The sequence below is a fragment of the Astatotilapia calliptera genome, chromosome 20 (genome assembly GCF_964374335.1).
Source record: "Astatotilapia calliptera chromosome 20, fAstCal68.1, whole genome shotgun sequence".
Classification (NCBI taxonomy): domain Eukaryota; kingdom Metazoa; phylum Chordata; class Actinopteri; order Cichliformes; family Cichlidae; genus Astatotilapia; species Astatotilapia calliptera.
Genome location: NC_137441.1, coordinates 21,203,590 through 21,222,389, shown reverse-complemented (window position 1 = coordinate 21,222,389; position 18,800 = coordinate 21,203,590). Strand labels below are relative to the sequence as shown.

At 40.0% G+C, this 18,800-nt stretch overlaps 1 protein-coding gene across 1 annotated transcript in view; it reads left to right on the top strand.

Annotated features, from left to right (window-relative positions):
• Positions 1–642: 642 nt before the first annotated feature.
• Positions 643–18,800, top strand: part of sdcbp2 (syndecan binding protein (syntenin) 2) — a 29,315-nt gene continuing 11,157 nt past the window's right edge. Inside the window, exons 1-3 of the mRNA XM_026153495.2 lie at positions 643–956; positions 15,186–15,237; positions 16,020–16,116. Coding sequence (XP_026009280.1) covers positions 15,187–15,237; positions 16,020–16,116 — 148 coding nt within the window. The 5' untranslated portion in view covers positions 643–956; position 15,186. The remainder of the gene's footprint in view (positions 957–15,185; positions 15,238–16,019; positions 16,117–18,800) is intronic.

The window sequence follows — 18,800 nt, the reverse complement described above, 5'->3', positions numbered from 1 at the left end:
GACAGACAGAATTTTAAATTCTACAAACGATATTTTAAGTGTCCAAAAAGGACTGGATTGATTATGATGTAGAACACAGAGTATGTTTAAAACTGCTGAGTCATAAAGCCTCTTGCAAACCAGGTGATTTCTTTATTTGATATATTCTGCTGACTACAGGCTATTTACGGACATAAGGAAAGATATCAGACATAAAAAACACATAGAAACATTGTAAAATCACTTTTTTTGGCTGATGATTACTGTTTGGCCCTCCCTCACTTTGTACTCTGGTAGCAATAAGTCTGAGTCTGACTCCTCTTCTACAACTATGAGTAAAGTCCTTCCTTCCTCACTCTGCCCTCAGCTTACTTAAATATTGACATGGGTGGAGGTATTAGTAAGACTTGTTGTCCACTACAAAGGACACTGAGTGAACGTTTAGTTTTGAAAGAAATGCCTGTAACCTGAAGTTAAGAGTGTCATACTGAAGAAGAAGTTTGCAACATAATCACTTAACCTCCTTTTTTTCCTATGAGCTACAATGACGTCGCTCTGAAAACAAAGTCCATGTTGTCTTTTAGCTTAACCCAGCATGGCCTCTTCACAGTACAGTAGGATTCATTTATACTGAATTGCGCTTGAGTTAAAAGTCTTAGACTCATGTTCCCCAAAGAGAACAAAAATGAACAGTTGTCTTATCATTAATTACCGATGATCACAATGTTTTCGTATAATTATGGTCCTGGTGAGTTAATATTCATGTGACCGGTACTGGGCGTGGCTTACAACGTCAATACTGATTGACGTGGTTGGCAAGACCAGGAAGCCAGGAGTGACATCACTTTCCAGAAGTCCCCTTCAGGTTTGATCGGCGGAGAGCCACAGCGAAGCAGAGACAAGAAAAAAAAAAGGCGTTCGCTGCTATCTGAAATTCAGGAGCGTTTAAGCTGACTTTTCAACCAAAAATTTAAAAGGTAAGACGGCATTTACCAAATTGTTGTAGCAAAGCCTTCCTAGTATTAACTGTTACATCCTGACTTCGTGTACCTTACAAGCTAACGTCGTTACGGCTAGCTCTCTGCGTTCCTGCTGTTTATGTCGGAACAAAGGGGGTCTGCTTCTCGGCTCCTCCGCTGCTTTTCTCTTGATATGCACACCTCCCAGTGTGTTCTCATTTCAGCTATTTTTTTTTAGCAGCGTTATGACTGCCCAAAATGTACCCGTCGTCTTAAAGCACCTCATTAATATTTAATGGCTGTGCGGTAAGGTTAGCTAACGGTTATTCGCAACACTTTAGTGTCGTAAAACTTAATGATTGTCATATGATTTAGACGCAACTGAACGACCTCATTAAAGTCATAAAGACGCTTAGCCATTATTAGAGTATTATGGCAATGGCGAACCTGATATTACTGACCAGTCGTCTGAAAAATGCAGTTCCTGTGTTGTTATAGCGTTAAAACAACAGCCTAAAGCATAACGGTATGCTAGCTATCTTAAGTCCTGTAATGTAACGTGGTACAGATAAATAGGGCACATTAGCAAGGGTGTGGGCTTTTTTTTTTTTTTTTACCTTTTCAGTCCTTCTCCCTCCCTCTTTCGTTTTCCCAGCCATGTCAGTAGACCGGAATAAGCTGCCAGGAAGACCACATTCTTAGATCGAACCAATTCGTTCAGGCTTACTGAAGTTGGCCTTCTCTTTTCTTTCCACTATCCATCCAAGCTTTTTGCTTCGCTGGCTCCATATTATCAGGCTGAATAGAAGTGATGAAAAGTGCTTTAATTCAGTATTTTAGTTTTTGGGGAACTTGGACTTTGCTTGCACTCTTCTATTCGATCCTGCTTCACACTCCCAGGACAGAGTTATTGTTGTTTTGTCTGTTTTGTCTGTTTTCGTTTTAATTTCTTTTCTTTTTAAATATTTTTCTTAGTTTCCACAGTGGGTCTGCTCTTTAGTTTTGTGCTTTTTTTTAAAAAAAAATATACTTTTACTAGTATTGTATTAGTTTAGTTTTTATTCATAATAAGTGAAGGGTTGAGGGAGCATATTTATCAAGTGCAAGTCATAACAAATATATAAGGTATAACAATAATATAAATGTAAAATAATGTAAAAGATGGCTGCTGCTACTGTAAAGCCACCTACTGTCATGCTTAGTCATTCTGTAAAGAATACGCTGCTTTATCCAACTTCTTGATTCATTTGGGGACCATAATTTCCAAAATAAACATTGTATTTTATTCAAAACTAGTAATATAGAACATGGATTCAGGAAATAGGAAAGTGTTTATTGAGGTCATGGATTAGGTCAGCAGTACGGTTATTTTCCATGGACTAGATCGACCATCGACTAGATGTTTGTTTTTATTGTGAGGAATCTCCCCCTGCAGACGATTAGAGACATTTCAGGTCTCAGGCACTCCTGATTTGGCTTCACTTTTCAGACTTCAAAGGTACAGCTGTTTTTTATATGCAGTCTGTGTACAATACATGCCACCTTTGACTTTCAGTTATGACCAGTTTCAAAAAACATAGTTAGTTTTACATGCCCACAAGTTAATAATAAAAGACAAATTACTTAAAATTAAACTTTTTTTTATTACCTGCTTGTAGTTGTGTTTTTTGTGAACTATAATAAGCTTTGTTCCTGGCCATGTCTTATTCTAGTGTATGCAGATGAAGATTTGCTTTAAAGCCATGTGATATGGACTTTTTGTGTTGTGTAAGTTTTCTTTGAAATGGTTGCCTAGTCACAGCCCTGTAGGTTTCAGATGAATGTCTGAGCTATTTCCCCTTTGGCTTTTTTTCCCACAGGGTTTCTTTATTTCGAAATTATCTTAAGATCCCAAAAAAGCAGAGTAAAAAAAAGAAAGAAGTTTTGTGAATTGTGAAACTTTCACAATACAGGCTGGGGAAATGCTCCTCACAAGGGTTATAATCTAACAATCTTAGATTATAACCAGCCACAGACAACCTGCAGTATAAATGCTTTTACTTTAGCGCATTTAGCTGATGGAAATATCAGCTGCCCACTTCTTTTAAGCTGCAGATGCAGAAGTGAGTCAATGATGGGATTGTGTCATGGCAAAAGTTGGTCAGACTCTCCTTTTTTTCCACCACGGTTACTCCCTTATACCTAAAACCTGCAGATATGAAGGAGGGATATAAGGAGAGCAAACAAACAGAGCTGAAAAGTAAACAGTAGAAGGTACAAGAATGTGCCTCTGTATCCACTGGCACAATGATGCACTTGTATGTGAGGACTGGGAGGAAGAGAATAGAGTATTGGCTGGAGTAGCTGAGAGAGTGAGATGTTATTGTGGTCAAGTGATTTGCTTACTTTACGGGCTGAGTTCAAGTTTTATTCACTGGTGTTAAGCTCGGTGTCTGACTGCATGTCTTGCCACAGGATTGTGATATATCGCACATATTAGTACAATAATTTGGTAATGCATCATACAGCGAGTTACAAAGCATTTACCATGTAATGTTTGGTATTTAAAAATACTCACAATACATTTTACATTTACAAGTATTTTAGGTACTGCAAAGTAGTTTCAGGTACTGAAAATATAACCCTTATTTCAGAAGAATCATATGACATATGGACATTACACCACAAGTCATGTGCTGTATTACGAGTTGCTAACAACAGGGTTTTTTTTGATTGGCTATATTTGCCTCAGTATGTGGATAAGCTTTCTTTGGGAAGTTGTTTGTGATGGGTGCATTAGCAGGATGGAGAGCAAGTCATTATTTTTTAACTTGACTCCATTTAGTTTTTCCATTTTGTTGTCTTTCTTGCTGAACTCTGTCATTCAGCTTCAGTTTTGGTCCTAGTTTGGTCCTAGTTGTCCTTTATCCTCCTCACCAATTTCCTGTTTTGTTTTGATAAATATGTGTCCAGATGTCTTGTGATCATGACACGCAGTTAGCTGTCACGATGTGACAACTGAGCTTGTAGAGAAGTAGAAAGTCCAGAGTTTGTTTAACATTAGCACTGCTAGCACCAATAGCCTTGGGTTTTTCCATGTTAACGTCTATATCCTGGTGCAGAATATGGTTACACGTCTCTTCAAATGCTTCGTTATTTTCCAGTTTATTCTGACAAAGCCTACATAGAGTCGCTCTTTTTTATTTATTTTTTTATTAATTCATTTTCATTTAACGTCAAAGGTTTGCAGAACAGCACTGCTTAGCACAGCTGTCATATATTTACTTTCCTCTTTGCTCATTTACAGCTCACATTCATAAAGAGCAAGAGAGAGAGATAAGGGTGCCTCGATCTGCAGCCCCAGGTAGTGAATGTTGGCCTTTTAATATCAATGAACCATTAACTGCCATTGCACATTCATAAAATAAAAATAATTTATAGAGCCAGATAGAGCATGGCGATATGGCCAAAAATATTTATCACGATATATATTTGAAAATTTGCGATAACGATATAACCGACGATATAATTGATGCGAGACAAAATACAACTCCACAACATTACTAGCGCAAAAAGACAACCTTCCATTTATTTTCACTTAAACAAGGAGCTGGTTTTTATGTACATTAAAGCTTTATAAAAATGTAACAGTGCAAATGCAAATTCCTTGCTGAAAGTTTAACCAAAAGGCATTTCCAGTAGAAATGGGCTGACATATCCTGAGCATAACCATGTATAATATCCACTGAAGTTAAAAAGAGGTGCTGCATCAGTCCATCCCGGACTCTGCTATTGAGCTAGCAGGCTACACCGCACAGCACCAGGATAGAACAAACAATTCCGGTAAGAGAAAAGGAGGGGGAATCTGCATATACGTGAATAACAGCTGGTGTACAAACACAGTGATCATAGACCGTCACTGTTCTCCGGACATAGAATATCTGACTGTCAAATGCAGGCCCATCTATCTTCCACGGGAGTTCACTGTTGTGGTAATAACAACTGTTTACATACCGCCAGATGCAAATACTAACGTGGCACTAGCGCTTTTGCACACGAACATCAACAATAAACTCAATAAATATCCTGACGCAGTGCACATTATAGCGGGTGATTTTAATCAGGTGGATTTAAAAACAGCTATCCCTAATTTCCACCAGCATGTGAAGTGTGCCACGAGAGGGGCTAACACCTTAGATAAAGTCTATTCCAACATCAAGAAGGGCTACAGGGCAAGACCCTTACCACATCTGGGCCAATCTGACCATTTATCCCTGCTCCTAATTCCTGCATATGCCCCAATCAGGAAAACTGCGTCGACCATCACTAAAACTATAACAACATGGCCAGAGGGCGCTTCTCAACAGCTACAGGACTGCTTTGACAGAACCAACTGGAATATCTTCCAACATCAAGACCTGGAAATGTTCACAAACAGTGTCCTCTGTTACATCAAACACTGTATAGACACTGTCACAGTAGACAAGCAGATCCGGGTTTACACCAACCAAAAGCCATGGATGACCCGGGAAGTCCAGCAGCTGTTAAAAGAGAGGAACAGCGCCTTCAGGTCCGGAAGCAGGGAGAGCTACAGCAGGGCTAGAGCCAACCTGAAAAAAGGCATTAAGAAGGCCAAGGCGGACTATAGGAAGAAGATCGAGAACCACCTGGAGAGTAAGAACAGCCGGCTGGTGTGGCAGGGTGTCCAGCAGCTGACAAACTACAAGTCCAAATCAGGTATGGCTGAAGGTGACCCAGCATTGGCGGAGGAGCTGAACACCTTCTTCACACGCTTTGAGGTCACTGCACCCTATGCCTCAGAGGAACAGCTACACCATACAGCCCACAGCAGCAGTACCATCATCACTCTGGAGGAGCATGAAGTGAGGCGCACCCTGCAGGCTGTTAACCCGAGGAAGGCAGCCGGCCCAGATGGCGTACCAGGACGTGTGCTGAGAGACTGCGCAGACCAGCTTGCCTATATTTTCACCAGGATTTTTAACCAATCCCTTGAACAGTCAAACGTCCCACCCTGCCTCAAGACCTCCACCATAATACCCTTGCCCAAGAAACCTCATATCTCTAGCCTAAATGACTATAGACCAGTGGCACTAACCCCGGTGGTGATGAAGTGCTTTGAGAAACTTGTGCGTTACCACATTACAGCAGCCCTACCCAGCAGCCTTGACCCACACCAGTTTGCCTACAGAGCAAACCGATCGACAGAGGACGCCATAGCAACAGCACTCAATGTAGCATTAACACATCTGGAGAGGCAAGGAAGCTATGTGCGTATGCTCTTTGTGGATTATAGCTCGGCATTTAACACCATTCTTCCATACAAACTGGACGCCAAGCTAAAAGACCTAGGGCTTCCTCACAGCACCTGTAAGTGGATCAATAGCTTCCTCACCGACCGCAGACAGAGAGTGAGAGTGGGATGTTACACATCTCCAGCCCTAAATCTAAGCACTGGGTCGCCACAGGGCTGCGTGCTTAGTCCACTGCTCTACTCGCTTTATACACACGACTGCACCCCCGCCCACCAGAGCAACACCATTGTAAAGTTCGCAGATGACACTACTGTGGTGGGGCTCATATCTGGGGGAGATGAGTCTGCCTACAGAGATGAGGTGGAGCGGCTGTCTTCATGGTGCAAGGATAACAACCTTCTCCTAAACACGAAAAAGACCAAAGAACTCATAATTGACTACAGAAGACACAAGACAGAAATCCAACCACTAATCATCAGCGACGACTGTGTGGAGAGGGTGGCAGACTTCCGCTTCTTGGGAGTCAGCATAGAGGGAAACCTATCCTGGAGTGTGAATACCTCTGAGCTACTGAAAAAGACACAACAGAGACTGTACTTTCTGAGAGTGCTTAGGAAGAACAACATCACACAGAGACTGCTGGTGTCTTTCTACAGAGCCTCCATCGAAAGCATACTAACGTACTGCATAGGCATATGGTACGCTAGCTGCACAGTGGCTCAGAGAAAAGCACTCCAGGGAGTAATCAACGCTGCCCAAAGGACAATCGGCTGCCCTCTCCTCAAACTGAAAGACCTACACAGTTCCCGCTGCCTCAAAAGAGCCCATAACATCATAAAGGACACCTCACACCCTGGACACTCCATGTTCGAACTGCTGCCTTCAGGTAAACGGTATAGAACAACATACACAAGGACTAACAGACTCAAACACAGTTTCTACCCAATTGCAATATCATGTCTCAATGCTACTAAAAGTAGATGACTTTCATTGCCCCTGTTGTCATTTGTGCCCTTGATGTTGGAATGCTTTCAGACATGTTTTGTTGGATGCGCTAACAAATTGATTGAGTGATTGATTGTTTGAGTGATATATCAACTAGGTCGTATGTTGAGTGTCTGTATGGGGCCTTAGGCCTGGATTGCTTGGGTGTATCTACGGTATGAGAATACTGTATTTTATATGTATTTCTATCTTTTATATCCTATCATTATAGTTTTTAAGTATTTAATTATAGTTTTTAAGTATTTATCTTTTGTGATGTTGCACTGACCAGAGACATCTTTCAATTTCATTGTACCTGTGACAATGACAATAAAGAATATTCATTCATTTGCAACATTAAACTGCAGTGTGCAGTACGCATTTTTCGGACCATAAGGTGGACGGGATTATAAGGCACATTAAGCGAAACAAAGCAGTCAGATAAATCAAACTTTATTAAACTCATTCTTCTTGCTTCCTCCACTTCTGTACCATTGATTCATTAATGTTGAATTCTCTGGCAGCTGCTCTATTCCCATGTTGTTGCAGTATATTAATGACTAACCTCGTATTGTGGATGGATTATCTCAGTTGTTCTCCTGACTGAAGTTTGGTCCGTTTACAGCATCCTGCCATGCGATTGCATTTGTCTCTAACCATGAAGAACCTTCACGTTAACTTTTATAAGTGGAAAAGTGTTAGTGTTCGTCCTCCAGCTTCACTGTTTATGTTATGCTAACATAGCTGTGTCGGTAGCGATCACGTAGCACATCATTATATACCAGCTAGCCCAACTTCAGTAACCCTACAAACGTCACTGCTGTTTAGTTTCCTGTCTTCATTTATGTTGGAAGTGATAGCAGAGCTGTACGTTTGATTTTTTTTCAGAAATCTCTCAGTCAGAACATGCAATATCATGCTTAGGTAACTAGCTAAACTAGCGAGCTAACTTCCGCTAGCTTCCTGCTAACTTCTAACTCCGTTAAATGTAATAACTTTTGTTTTCATGGATGCCTGGAAGTTAAACTTTATAGTTACACCTGGTAAAGCAGCAATGCTGATCGTTTTATTAAAGATGAAAGAATTTAGACAGTTTTTAACTCTAAGTGATGCTGCAGTGTTGTTTGACCTGAAGAATACGGAGTTTAGGACCCAGATTACTCCCAGATTTAAGAGCATCTTAGTCCGACAAATATGACAATAACAACGGCCGCTTGCATGTTCTGCAAAAAAATGTGCTTTGTTGTGTATCTGACGGACAAACACCAAACCAGTTCCACATCACGGAAGTTGCACCATTTTTACAAACCAATTCTGGTTCATCTGTTTCACTCAACAATCGGCCATGTGCGTATGAAAACAAAGACACTGCGCATGCGCGTTTTACTCCCATTCTATCGCGATATTTCATTTTCCTATCGTTGCCTAACATTATACCGGTATTACCGTGAACGGTATAATATGGCCCAGCCCTAGATCCAGATAGTGTTTTGGTAGTTGAGAGCAGTGGGTATTTAGTAAAAAAAAATGTATTCATGTTATGGAAACCAAGAAATCTTCATTAGGAAAAAAAAACAAAATTCTGTTGAAGTCTTTGAGCTCTTCAACACATTACAGTCTTTCAACTGAATTAGAATGTATTTTTATTGCCAGGAGGGGCATTGACGCACACCACTGCTTTTATGAATACAATTATAAACTGTAATATATTTATCATTTGTAGCAGTAAATAATCAATAGTGAGCTGCCTCTCCAGTCAGTTATTCATCCTGTCCATGGACGCAGACTCCAAGATCTTGGACCAGCAGCTTCTGTGAACTTAGTGTGGCGGCACCTGAACCAGTTCTCCAGCTGCTGGAGGTTCTGATCACTGTGGTTGTCTAACTTGCAGCGGGTTTCCAGAGTATAACAAGGATTACTGTCACCAGCTGCTGTCGACAGCAGTACAGTTGAAGTACGTCTCACTACAGGATGACGGATTCTCCAAAGATAAATTATCTAATAGCTGGTCATAACAGTGACCTCATCAGCTTGCTGCTGGGGGAGATACAAGACTGGAATTGTAAAAGTACAACTACCTTTGAAAAGGTGTCCAGTGCAAGATTTATGTCACAAGAGATAAACACCTTTCATTCCTGTCAGTAAATGCCATCTTAGTGTTGATGTCATAAACAAGACTTTTTCCATTATGTAATGGTACATATTTGATAATATCCGTGATACATAAATAGCTACCAAACTAAAAAGAAAAAGATCATCATGTTGTACATCCATGAAAGTCTTTGAAAGCCTCTCATGAAATACAGTAACAATTAAAAAAGTAATTTTCACAAAGTAGTTGGGTATATGCCACGAGTGCCCTCTGTGTGTGAGTGCATGATTGCCTATCACAGGCAATCATGCACTGTAGCTGGAAAATGAAGAGGTTTAAAAAGTTCATCCATTGCAACATGTTCCATTTGTAATGCTCTCTGCTTTTCCCGGTTCTTTGCTGCTTGTTACCTTTCATGTATGAAGTCTGCAGATTGTTATCTGGAAACTAAACAACAACAAAACATCACAAGCTGAAAAGCTTAATTGTTGTGTAGTGCAGCGGTCCCCAACCTCCGGGCCTCGGACTGGTACCGGGCCGCGAGAGTTGAGGCTCAGGTGTGAAATGTATGGTTTTCCATGTTTTTATCGGTTTTCAGCGTTATTTTGTTATATCGTTTACTCGGTTTTCCTGGGTTTTTTCACGTGTGTTATGAATAAATCTTCTTTTTTTCGGTACCAGTACTAGTTTTATTTTGTTGTATTTATCCGCGACACCTTAAAGGTCGTGAAAATATTGTTGGGCATAAACCGGTCCGTGGCGCAAAAAAGGTTGGAGACCGCTGGTGTAGTGTACACCTCAACACAATGTGGGGCAAAGAAGTTTTATTTTCAAAAAAGGATATCTGTGCTTTTCCTTAGTGTTCAGATACAGTGGTCATATTCAGTAAAACTGATTTACTTCCACCTTCCACACTTCTTTTTTACTGCTCACCTTTTCCAGCTACTAATGATAAACTATCGATTAAAAAGAGATAGTTTATGAAGTTTGCAATATAGATCCATGATTACGTTTGCCCTCATGCAACTGGGGCTGAACCAGTGTGGGAGGGGTTTTGTGGACCAAGAATAAAATATGAAGTGAAACTAAGGTAAATATGAGGATATGGATTTTGTATGGAAACCAGGCTTTGCTATTGCTGTGGTATTGACATTTATAGTCATTTTTTAGATCAATACTTTTGGTGTTGTGGCAGCAAATCAGCTGCTGAAGTGGGCAGATAAAGTTTATGAAGCTCCGCTTTTCACTATTATATATTCCCACGTGGTAATGTGTGGGTAAGTGTGTGTTTTCTTTTTTCTTTTTTTGTTTTGGGATTTGGTCAAGTACAGTGGAGTTGTTGCAGAGTTCTCTGGGTTATTTAAAGAATGCAAGACCAACAAAGGTGGGGTTTTCCAGGGTCAGAATGGGCTGCTGAGCAGTGACTATAAATAGAATTAGTGAATATACAGTTCCAGCAGTGAGTCTGTCACAAATTCCAATTAAGAAATCTCGTTAGCAGATTGTTTTTATTACAGAATGAATGATTGGTTTTGGATAAAATCTCTTTGAGAAAAATTGTGCCTAACAAGAAAAGTAGATTATGATGTTAATATTACTAAGAAGAAGATATAAAACTGTTTTCAGGAAAAATAGCAATTACAGTTAGCTATTATTTATAAAACCAGTTTTGCAAGAAACATTTGGACAGATGTTCAGGTTTCAACTTATACAAGTATCTTTTGCTTTTAGGATGCTATGATCAGGGGTGCACATAAGTTGTCCGCACGTGTGCATGCACTGTCAAAATAAAAGATGCGCACCAGATAAGAAGTTGCAACGCGTGTTTGCGTGCATAAGATTTTCTGGAGGAGGACAGACATGATGGGAATATGCACCACATCTCTGCGTTCATCATTTGTTTGAAGGCAGCTCACTTCCTGCAACCACTTTTCCGGGAATATGCCCTTCTTTTGCGGTTCGGACTCCTTCTGACATTTCTTTGGAGGTGGAGGAACACCAAAGTAATCGCTTAAAGGAGCTTGCTTCTTCGACATCTTTAAGAGTTCTAAACAAATGTCTGTCCTCCCCTGGCTATGACAGTAAACTGAAAAGAATGGGTCAAAAATGGAGTCTGGTTGATATACGGTGAAGGTCAGCACTTAATTCAATAATGATAATAATAATTGTCAATAGAAAATTGTACTTGGTAGTCAGTATAATCTTTTAATAATATAAGTTTACATATGGTAGTGATAGGATGTGCGATCCTCAATAGTCTGCAAAGGCTTTGTGTGCATTCCAGAGTGCTCTGGCATTCACACCCACATCCTGGGAGCATGGGAAAGGTTGTACCTTCTTTTATTGTTTTACGGTAGGATAAACGTAGCTATGTCAGTATTAGTCTAAGTGCCTTTTTTACATATAGATGAACTGTTGAATTTTCCAGACCAGCAGGTTTAGGGAAGTCGTTTATGGGGTCACACTCTGACACACACACACGCACACACACGCACACACACACACGCACACACACACACACACACACACACACACACACACACACACACACACACACACACACACACACACACACACACACACACACACAGACATATACACCTCCACATTCCAATGTAAGGAACAAACACCCACTGATGTATAAATAAAGACCAGGGCAGTCTCAGAGCTGCGAGTCTCAGAGCTCTCACTCTCAGTGCGAGTGCTCTGTACTGCCCTTGCATGCAAGTAAAACTGTGTGTTTCTCCTCTCTGATTCTCAGCTGAAGAAGTGTTTTAGAATACATCTCTTGACAACAATAATAATAAGAATTATAATAATAATAACAATACATTTTATTTAAGAAAGCGCTTTTCAAAACACTCAAGGACACTGTACACAAGCAATAACAACAACAAACATAACAATTTGCAAAATAATAAGGATAAAACGTTGAGCAAATAGATAAAATAAATTAAAGTAGCAGGAAACTCTTGAGAATCTGTTTTGTGACAATGTCCTGGTGAGATGAATCAGCATGGGAACCCAAAGAAACCTGCTGGTTTGAAGCCAGGACCTGAGTCAACATGCTACCTGAGCATGTTACCAGAGGATGCTATAGTTTATTTTACATAAACTTTGGACAACCAACTTTTTTTTACATAAGGTGTTGTCCTGTAGAAGCATCCATGAACTTTCTGTTGTGTCAGATTACCAGGCACCAGAGTACAGGAAAACATGAGCATTATTGTATAACAAAGCAAATGAGCGAGCAGGTTCTACAGTAACATACACCAGATGCAGACATGCTTCCTTGTAATGCGTAACCATGCCACTGCATGTCTTAGCCTGTTCTGCTGGACTGTTGACTGTCTACTACCTCTCATTTCCTCTTCCTGTTGCACCCAGCTGTTTGTTTGTGTTCATGATAATGTCTTCTGGCCTGAATTTTGTTTAGACTAAAACCGCAAAGGAGTCCAGGTTGCATTATAATGGTTTTTGCCATTGTAGGATGCTGAGAGCTAATACTCTCTGCTTATGTGTTTCTCCATAAGTCTTTTTTCCTCCACCTGTGTTGACTCAATATTATGTTGTGTGGCAAGCCGCATGTGCTCTGTACAACTCATTTATATTTACAGACCTGAGTGTTATTCAGTGCAATGTTGTTGAACCTTAGCAGAGACCTTCATCATTACCACAGTTCAGAGGAGATGATTAAAAGACTTTCTTATATATTGTCCTACTTTTGTGCACTGTACACATTCTACCAAAATACCTTGTGTCATGTCTACTTTGTCCAGAATACGTCATTTACGGTAATGTGAGTTCAAAGTCAGCACACACATGTGCACACATTGGAATAAGTGACCTTGTTTTTTCTATGGTCATTTACATATATTGACAGTGCCTGTGTGTTCACCTGGCCATTCGTTGCCAGGTTCTTCATTTCTGGAGCTTTGCTGCTAATGTTAAACTATGGAAAACTGTTCCATGTACTGTCTGGACAAAAGGTCACCTTAGCTTGGATTTATTCACCGCCTAACACAGATTTAGAAACACAGATTTAGAAATAGCCAAATGCTATTTCTAAATCTGTGTTAATGTGCTTACGGTTTGGCAATACAATAATAATACAAAGTGAGAGGTTGCTAAACAGTTATTTTCTGAGGGTGAAGAAAATGTATTTGATTTGATTTATTTCATCTCGATATACAGCGACAGTTGAATTAGTTGCTAGAAGAAGTCTTTAAAACATGTAAAAAGCTCACTGAGTGTGCCGAGGTGGAGACCAACCACAAGATGAGGGACTCAATGGAAAAGCAGCTGGTTATTAGAGCAGGGCGATATGACCAAAAATATTTATCACGATATACATTTGAAAATTTGCGATAACGATATAACTGACGATATAATTGACACTAGACAAAATACTTTACATCTCCACAACTTTATTAGTGCAAAAAAACCCATCAACGTATTTTCACTTAAACAAGCAGCTGTTTTTTTTGTGCATTAAAGCTATATAAAAATTAACAGTGCAAATGTAAATTCCTTGCTGACAGTTTAACCAAAAGGCATTTCCAGTGGAAATTGGCCGACATATCCTCAGCATAACCATGCATAATATCCACAAAACTTAAAAAGAGGTTATACACACACAATACGGTAATTGAAGCACAGTACGTATCACTCCGCGACGCTCCTGCCTACGATAGCCGTAATGCTCCGACAATCCATCAAGCGGTGCGGGTTCGTAGCTTAGCAAAGTCATACTGAAACATTTGACAGATTTTCGAGCGCCATGTACCACATAAAATCAATTCGAGGTCAGTAAACACAACCAGAATTCATACATAAGGCACACGGGATTATAAGGGGCACTGTCGATTTTCAGAAAAATCAAAGGATTGATTTTAAGTGTGCCATATTTTCCAAAAAACACGGTAATAACGACGGCCCGCTAGCATGCTCTACCAAAAATAGTGCTTTGTTGTGTATCTGACGGACAAAAGCTAAACCAGTTCCACACCACTGAAGTTGCAGCATTTTTACAAACCAATTCTGCTTCATCCGTTTCATTCAACGATCCGCTTTCGCCCTTCTCATTCTCCGTTGCCGCCATGCTTTTTCCGCCATGTGTGTATGAAAACAAAGGCACTGCACATGTGTGTTTTAGCCATATTCTATCGCGATATTTCATTTTCTTATCGTTGCCCAACATTATAACAGTTTTACTGTGAACGGTATGATATGACACTTACTGGTTATTGTGCAATTATTTACTATTTTATGTGCTTCTAACTATCTGTAGTGTTGTTTTAGTTCATTATTTTAGAAAGCATGGATTTTGCTCCTATTGCCCATGCACACACACATGCCATGTTGCCCCAGAAAGTTGCCAGAAATACAGTTTTACTCAGTGGTGAAGTGCACAAGAGCAGATGAACACACCCGAAACTCTGGCTGATTGGGACCCACGCCCAGTTTCCCACCTTGGCTCAGGCGATTAGAGGATCATCAGGGGTCCTTTTGTCCCTCTGTGGGGGGTCACTCCCACTAGGTTTATATCTGGGACTCCCCACCATTTGACCTTAGAACTGAAGAAGCTTCTCGGATGAGAGGTGAAACGTCTTCAAGCAACTTAAAGAAGTCCAGACGCTTTTCTTTGCAAGCTCCTTTGACTACGATGACCTGGATGACTGAGAACCTTCACAGACAAGAGCAGAGTTTCTTACTTTGGCTTTCTGAGTGTTTGACTGTGTGCATCATTCACTCTTAATCTGTGTTATTACTCTTCGTTTCAAACACTAGCATCGAAATTACATTAGAGAGTTGTAATGGATGACATGAAGACAGTTTTCGTCTGGAGCTGGTGATGCTTATCTGGTTGGGTTGTTATCTTGTTATTTCCACTCACAGTTGGTTGTGTTATCTCCACAGCATGTCTCTGTACCCATCACTCGAGGACCTTAAGGTCGACAAGGTCATTAAGGTAAGGGTTTTGAAGTGAATCTATATTAAATGTGGTGCTGGCTTTGTAAGTAACAGGTCATGTAAAATATACAAATATGTTCCCAATGTGGTTTTCATTTTCAAAATGAGAAGTCTTACTGATGTTGTAGAGCCTCTTTGGAAACTCACTTTAGTCACCATAGCTTCTAAAGCAGTGAATGGGACCTTTTTGGAGGTAATTTAATAAAATGGTTTGTAAAACTTGTCCCTCCTCAGGAGGTTTGGATATTCACCAACCTTTAACCTATCCTTTGTGCCTCTGACTTTAATTTAACTCGGTACTTGAATCAGAGAGAACAGAAAACATAATAATAATAAACATATAACACTCACATGGCATCGCAATCACTGAGTGCTAAATAACTTTGTGATATCAGTATCAAACCTGCCTGCCACAGAAGATGTTCAGTGTAAAAGTTTAAGAACCCCTGGTCAAAATTTCTGTTAAGGTTGTTGAAAATGGTATAAGCCTTAAAATTAATAATTCTTTTTAACTTTTTTGAGTTAGCAGGAATAGCAGAGGTCAAGCTGAGCTGTATAGCCCAGTAATACCACATTAAGTTTGAACATTGTAAGAAATCAGGAAATTAACTACTTACAGTAATGGAAATTTTTGCACTCCAAAGCCATTGATATTTGTTGTAGGCAAAGAAATCCTTCAGTCAGTCTCCTTACCAGCAGTAAAATACTTATGTATTGGTTTGAGCCCAGTTATCTCTAATTCAGTATTTAAAAATCACTGTGTGTTTGATTGCTTTTTAGGCCCAGGCCCAGTTCGCCCAGACTACCACACCCATGCCAGCCATCACTGAGGGAACCTACCAGCCCCAGGCTGCCACTGCTGGGATGCCAGGATCAAGTGAGTGTCACTTACACTGTTAAAAATCTTTAGAAAGTGTTTTTGTTTTGTCACCTAAAAACCTTCACCACCACCTTTTTTTCTTTGTCTTTTGGTTTCTCTTTCTCTTGTTTCTGTTGCTTGGTGTTTGTGTCTCTGTGTGGGGGGCCTGTGTTTCGGAGCTTTTAGTTAAGAACTTTGCAGTTGTATAAGGGAAAGATAAAGGACTGGGATTGGTGTTAGGAGTTATTTAGGAAAATAACTAGAGTAAAGGGGCCTCACACATTCTATTATTTGTCTTTTTGTGACTTGTTTCTGTTTTGTTGTGCATTTGTTTTTGTTTCTCTGTGTTTTTGTCTGCACGGAAGCCTGAACTGTGCAGTGGGTTGGATTTAGATGGAAGCAAGGCGAGAGAAATGACGACCCCACAAAAGATTAAAAGTGGGCAAAAGGGCCTTTGGAGATTAGAGAAAACCACTTATTTTCACTCCCCCTTATCCCATTCTCCCACTCATTCAATTTCTTCTTTCTCTGCTTGGATGCAAAGTCCTGTGGGCTTTTCCGTCTTTTGTTTTTACCTCAGCATAGCTGTCTATGAGTCACCATGGAGACTGGCTCTGGCAGTTGTGGTGGGACAGGGCATGAAGGGAAAAGGGAGAGGAGGAGGCGGAGTTGAAAAGGAGGGAGGAAGAGGAGGAGGTGAAAAGGGGGCAGTATGATCGACATAAGCCTAGTTGGATATACTCATTTTGTTCAATAACAATATCAGGGTGTCTTGTCATTTCGATTGAACAAACTGAACAGAAACAGTTCAGTTCAATGTAGTTTTATTACTATACTGCGGAATCACAACAGTTCCCTGAAGGTTTTTTATATTCTAAGGAAAAGACCGTACAATAATAGCCAGAAACCCCCAACAATCAGATGACCTCTTTTGAGCTAGCATATTTATATTAATAGTAATTACTATTAGTAATAACTAATATTAAATGAGAATGAAAAGAGGTGAGTGAAGAAAAAGTGCTCAGTGCATCATGGGAAGCCCTAAACAGCCTAGGCCTATTGCAGCATAACTGCAGGGTTCAGGGTCACCTGATCCAACCCTAACTATGTGCTTTAGCAAAAAGGGAAGTTTTAAGACTAATCTTAAAGGTAGGGAAGGTGTCTGTCTCCCAAATCCAGATTGGAAGCTGATTCCACAGAAGAGGAGTCTGAAAGCTGAAGGCTCTGCCTCCCATTCTACTCTTCAAATAACCAAGTAACAGACTGATTATTTTTCAAGCGCTTATATGTGAAGAGACAGATTTTAAATTCGATTCTGAATTTAATAGGATGCTCTCTCTTTCTAGTCCCTATCCCTATTACAGTAGTCAATCCTAGATGTTATAAATGCATAGAATAGTTTTTCAGCTTCTCTCTAAGACAGGAGATTTCTAGTTCTAGTAAAACAGGACATCCTTCATGCTCATCCTAATCATCCCTGGGAGTGTGGAGATTTGAATTCAGGTCCTTGTTTACAGAGCTCACAGGTTGTTACTGTTGATACTTCACCCCAGTAGTCTTTTCTTTGCTTTGCTAATTTGAGAGGACAACGGAACATCATTGAATAAAAAAGGAGAAATCATTATCATTCCTAATACTTGCCCGTGTGGGAGCATGTGAAGCAGGCATGTGTGGGAGAGGTGAACCAAAGAGATAAAATAAGAGAGCATAGGAAGATAGACCAGGAAAGCAGAGAGGACAGGCCAACTGTTATGACAAAGTATTCTCATTTTCTGATATAGCAGAGCACATTCAGTGATTTTAATTAGGACCTATTGTAGGATTGCACTTTGAATTAGCATATTTTGTTGTTTGCTTAAGGCTTGACCAACGAGTTGTGGGTGCTTCTCTGTCTCTATGCTTCTCTTCCATACCATGATCAGACCTGTCATTTATTAGTGTGCCTTGGGGGATTTCTGAGTGTGTAGGTGGAGTGTATATTTTATTAAAATGGCATATTCAGATCATGTTAAAATAAGAATATGATACTAAGATTTTGTCTCAGTGATGTATTAATAGATCAAAATCATTAAACTACTCCCTCCTGCTGTCCTGTCATACTCTCTGGTGCACTCAACATATACCACCTATCTACCGCTTAGTTTGTTTCATTTCCACTTTTGTCCTCAGTAAACCGACCTCACTGGTTTTCAAAAAAGTTTCTGTGATTATAAAACAGGAAGTCAGAATCCAATAGCAACAACCTTTGACAGAAAAGGTAAAAAAGCAATGAGTTCCTGTCAGACCTTCCTGATAAATTATAGGGTCAAACACAACTGGTCACAGACCATTATTTAAAAGAAAAAAAGCCACTTGCCCCCACACAGGCAGTACAGTTTAAATCTCTTTAATCACTTCCTTATTGAAGCTGTAGCTTTTCTGGTAACTGCGGGTAACATGTCAGCAGTGAGTAAATTACTTCAAGAATTACACCACCAGCTACCAGTTGTTCATTATTTTCCTGTTTAATCTACTAATAATTTTAGCTACAGAACAGGTAGACATATGACTTAATTTGCTGGCAATCCATTCTGGGTGTGGTTGCATGTGCTTTCAAAGTACATAAGAACATCATACATGGGGATTAACTTGTAATTAAATGGCTTTCATTCTTACTTTCATAGGTGTTTAGCAACTTGGCTGATACCTATTTCCCTCCTCTG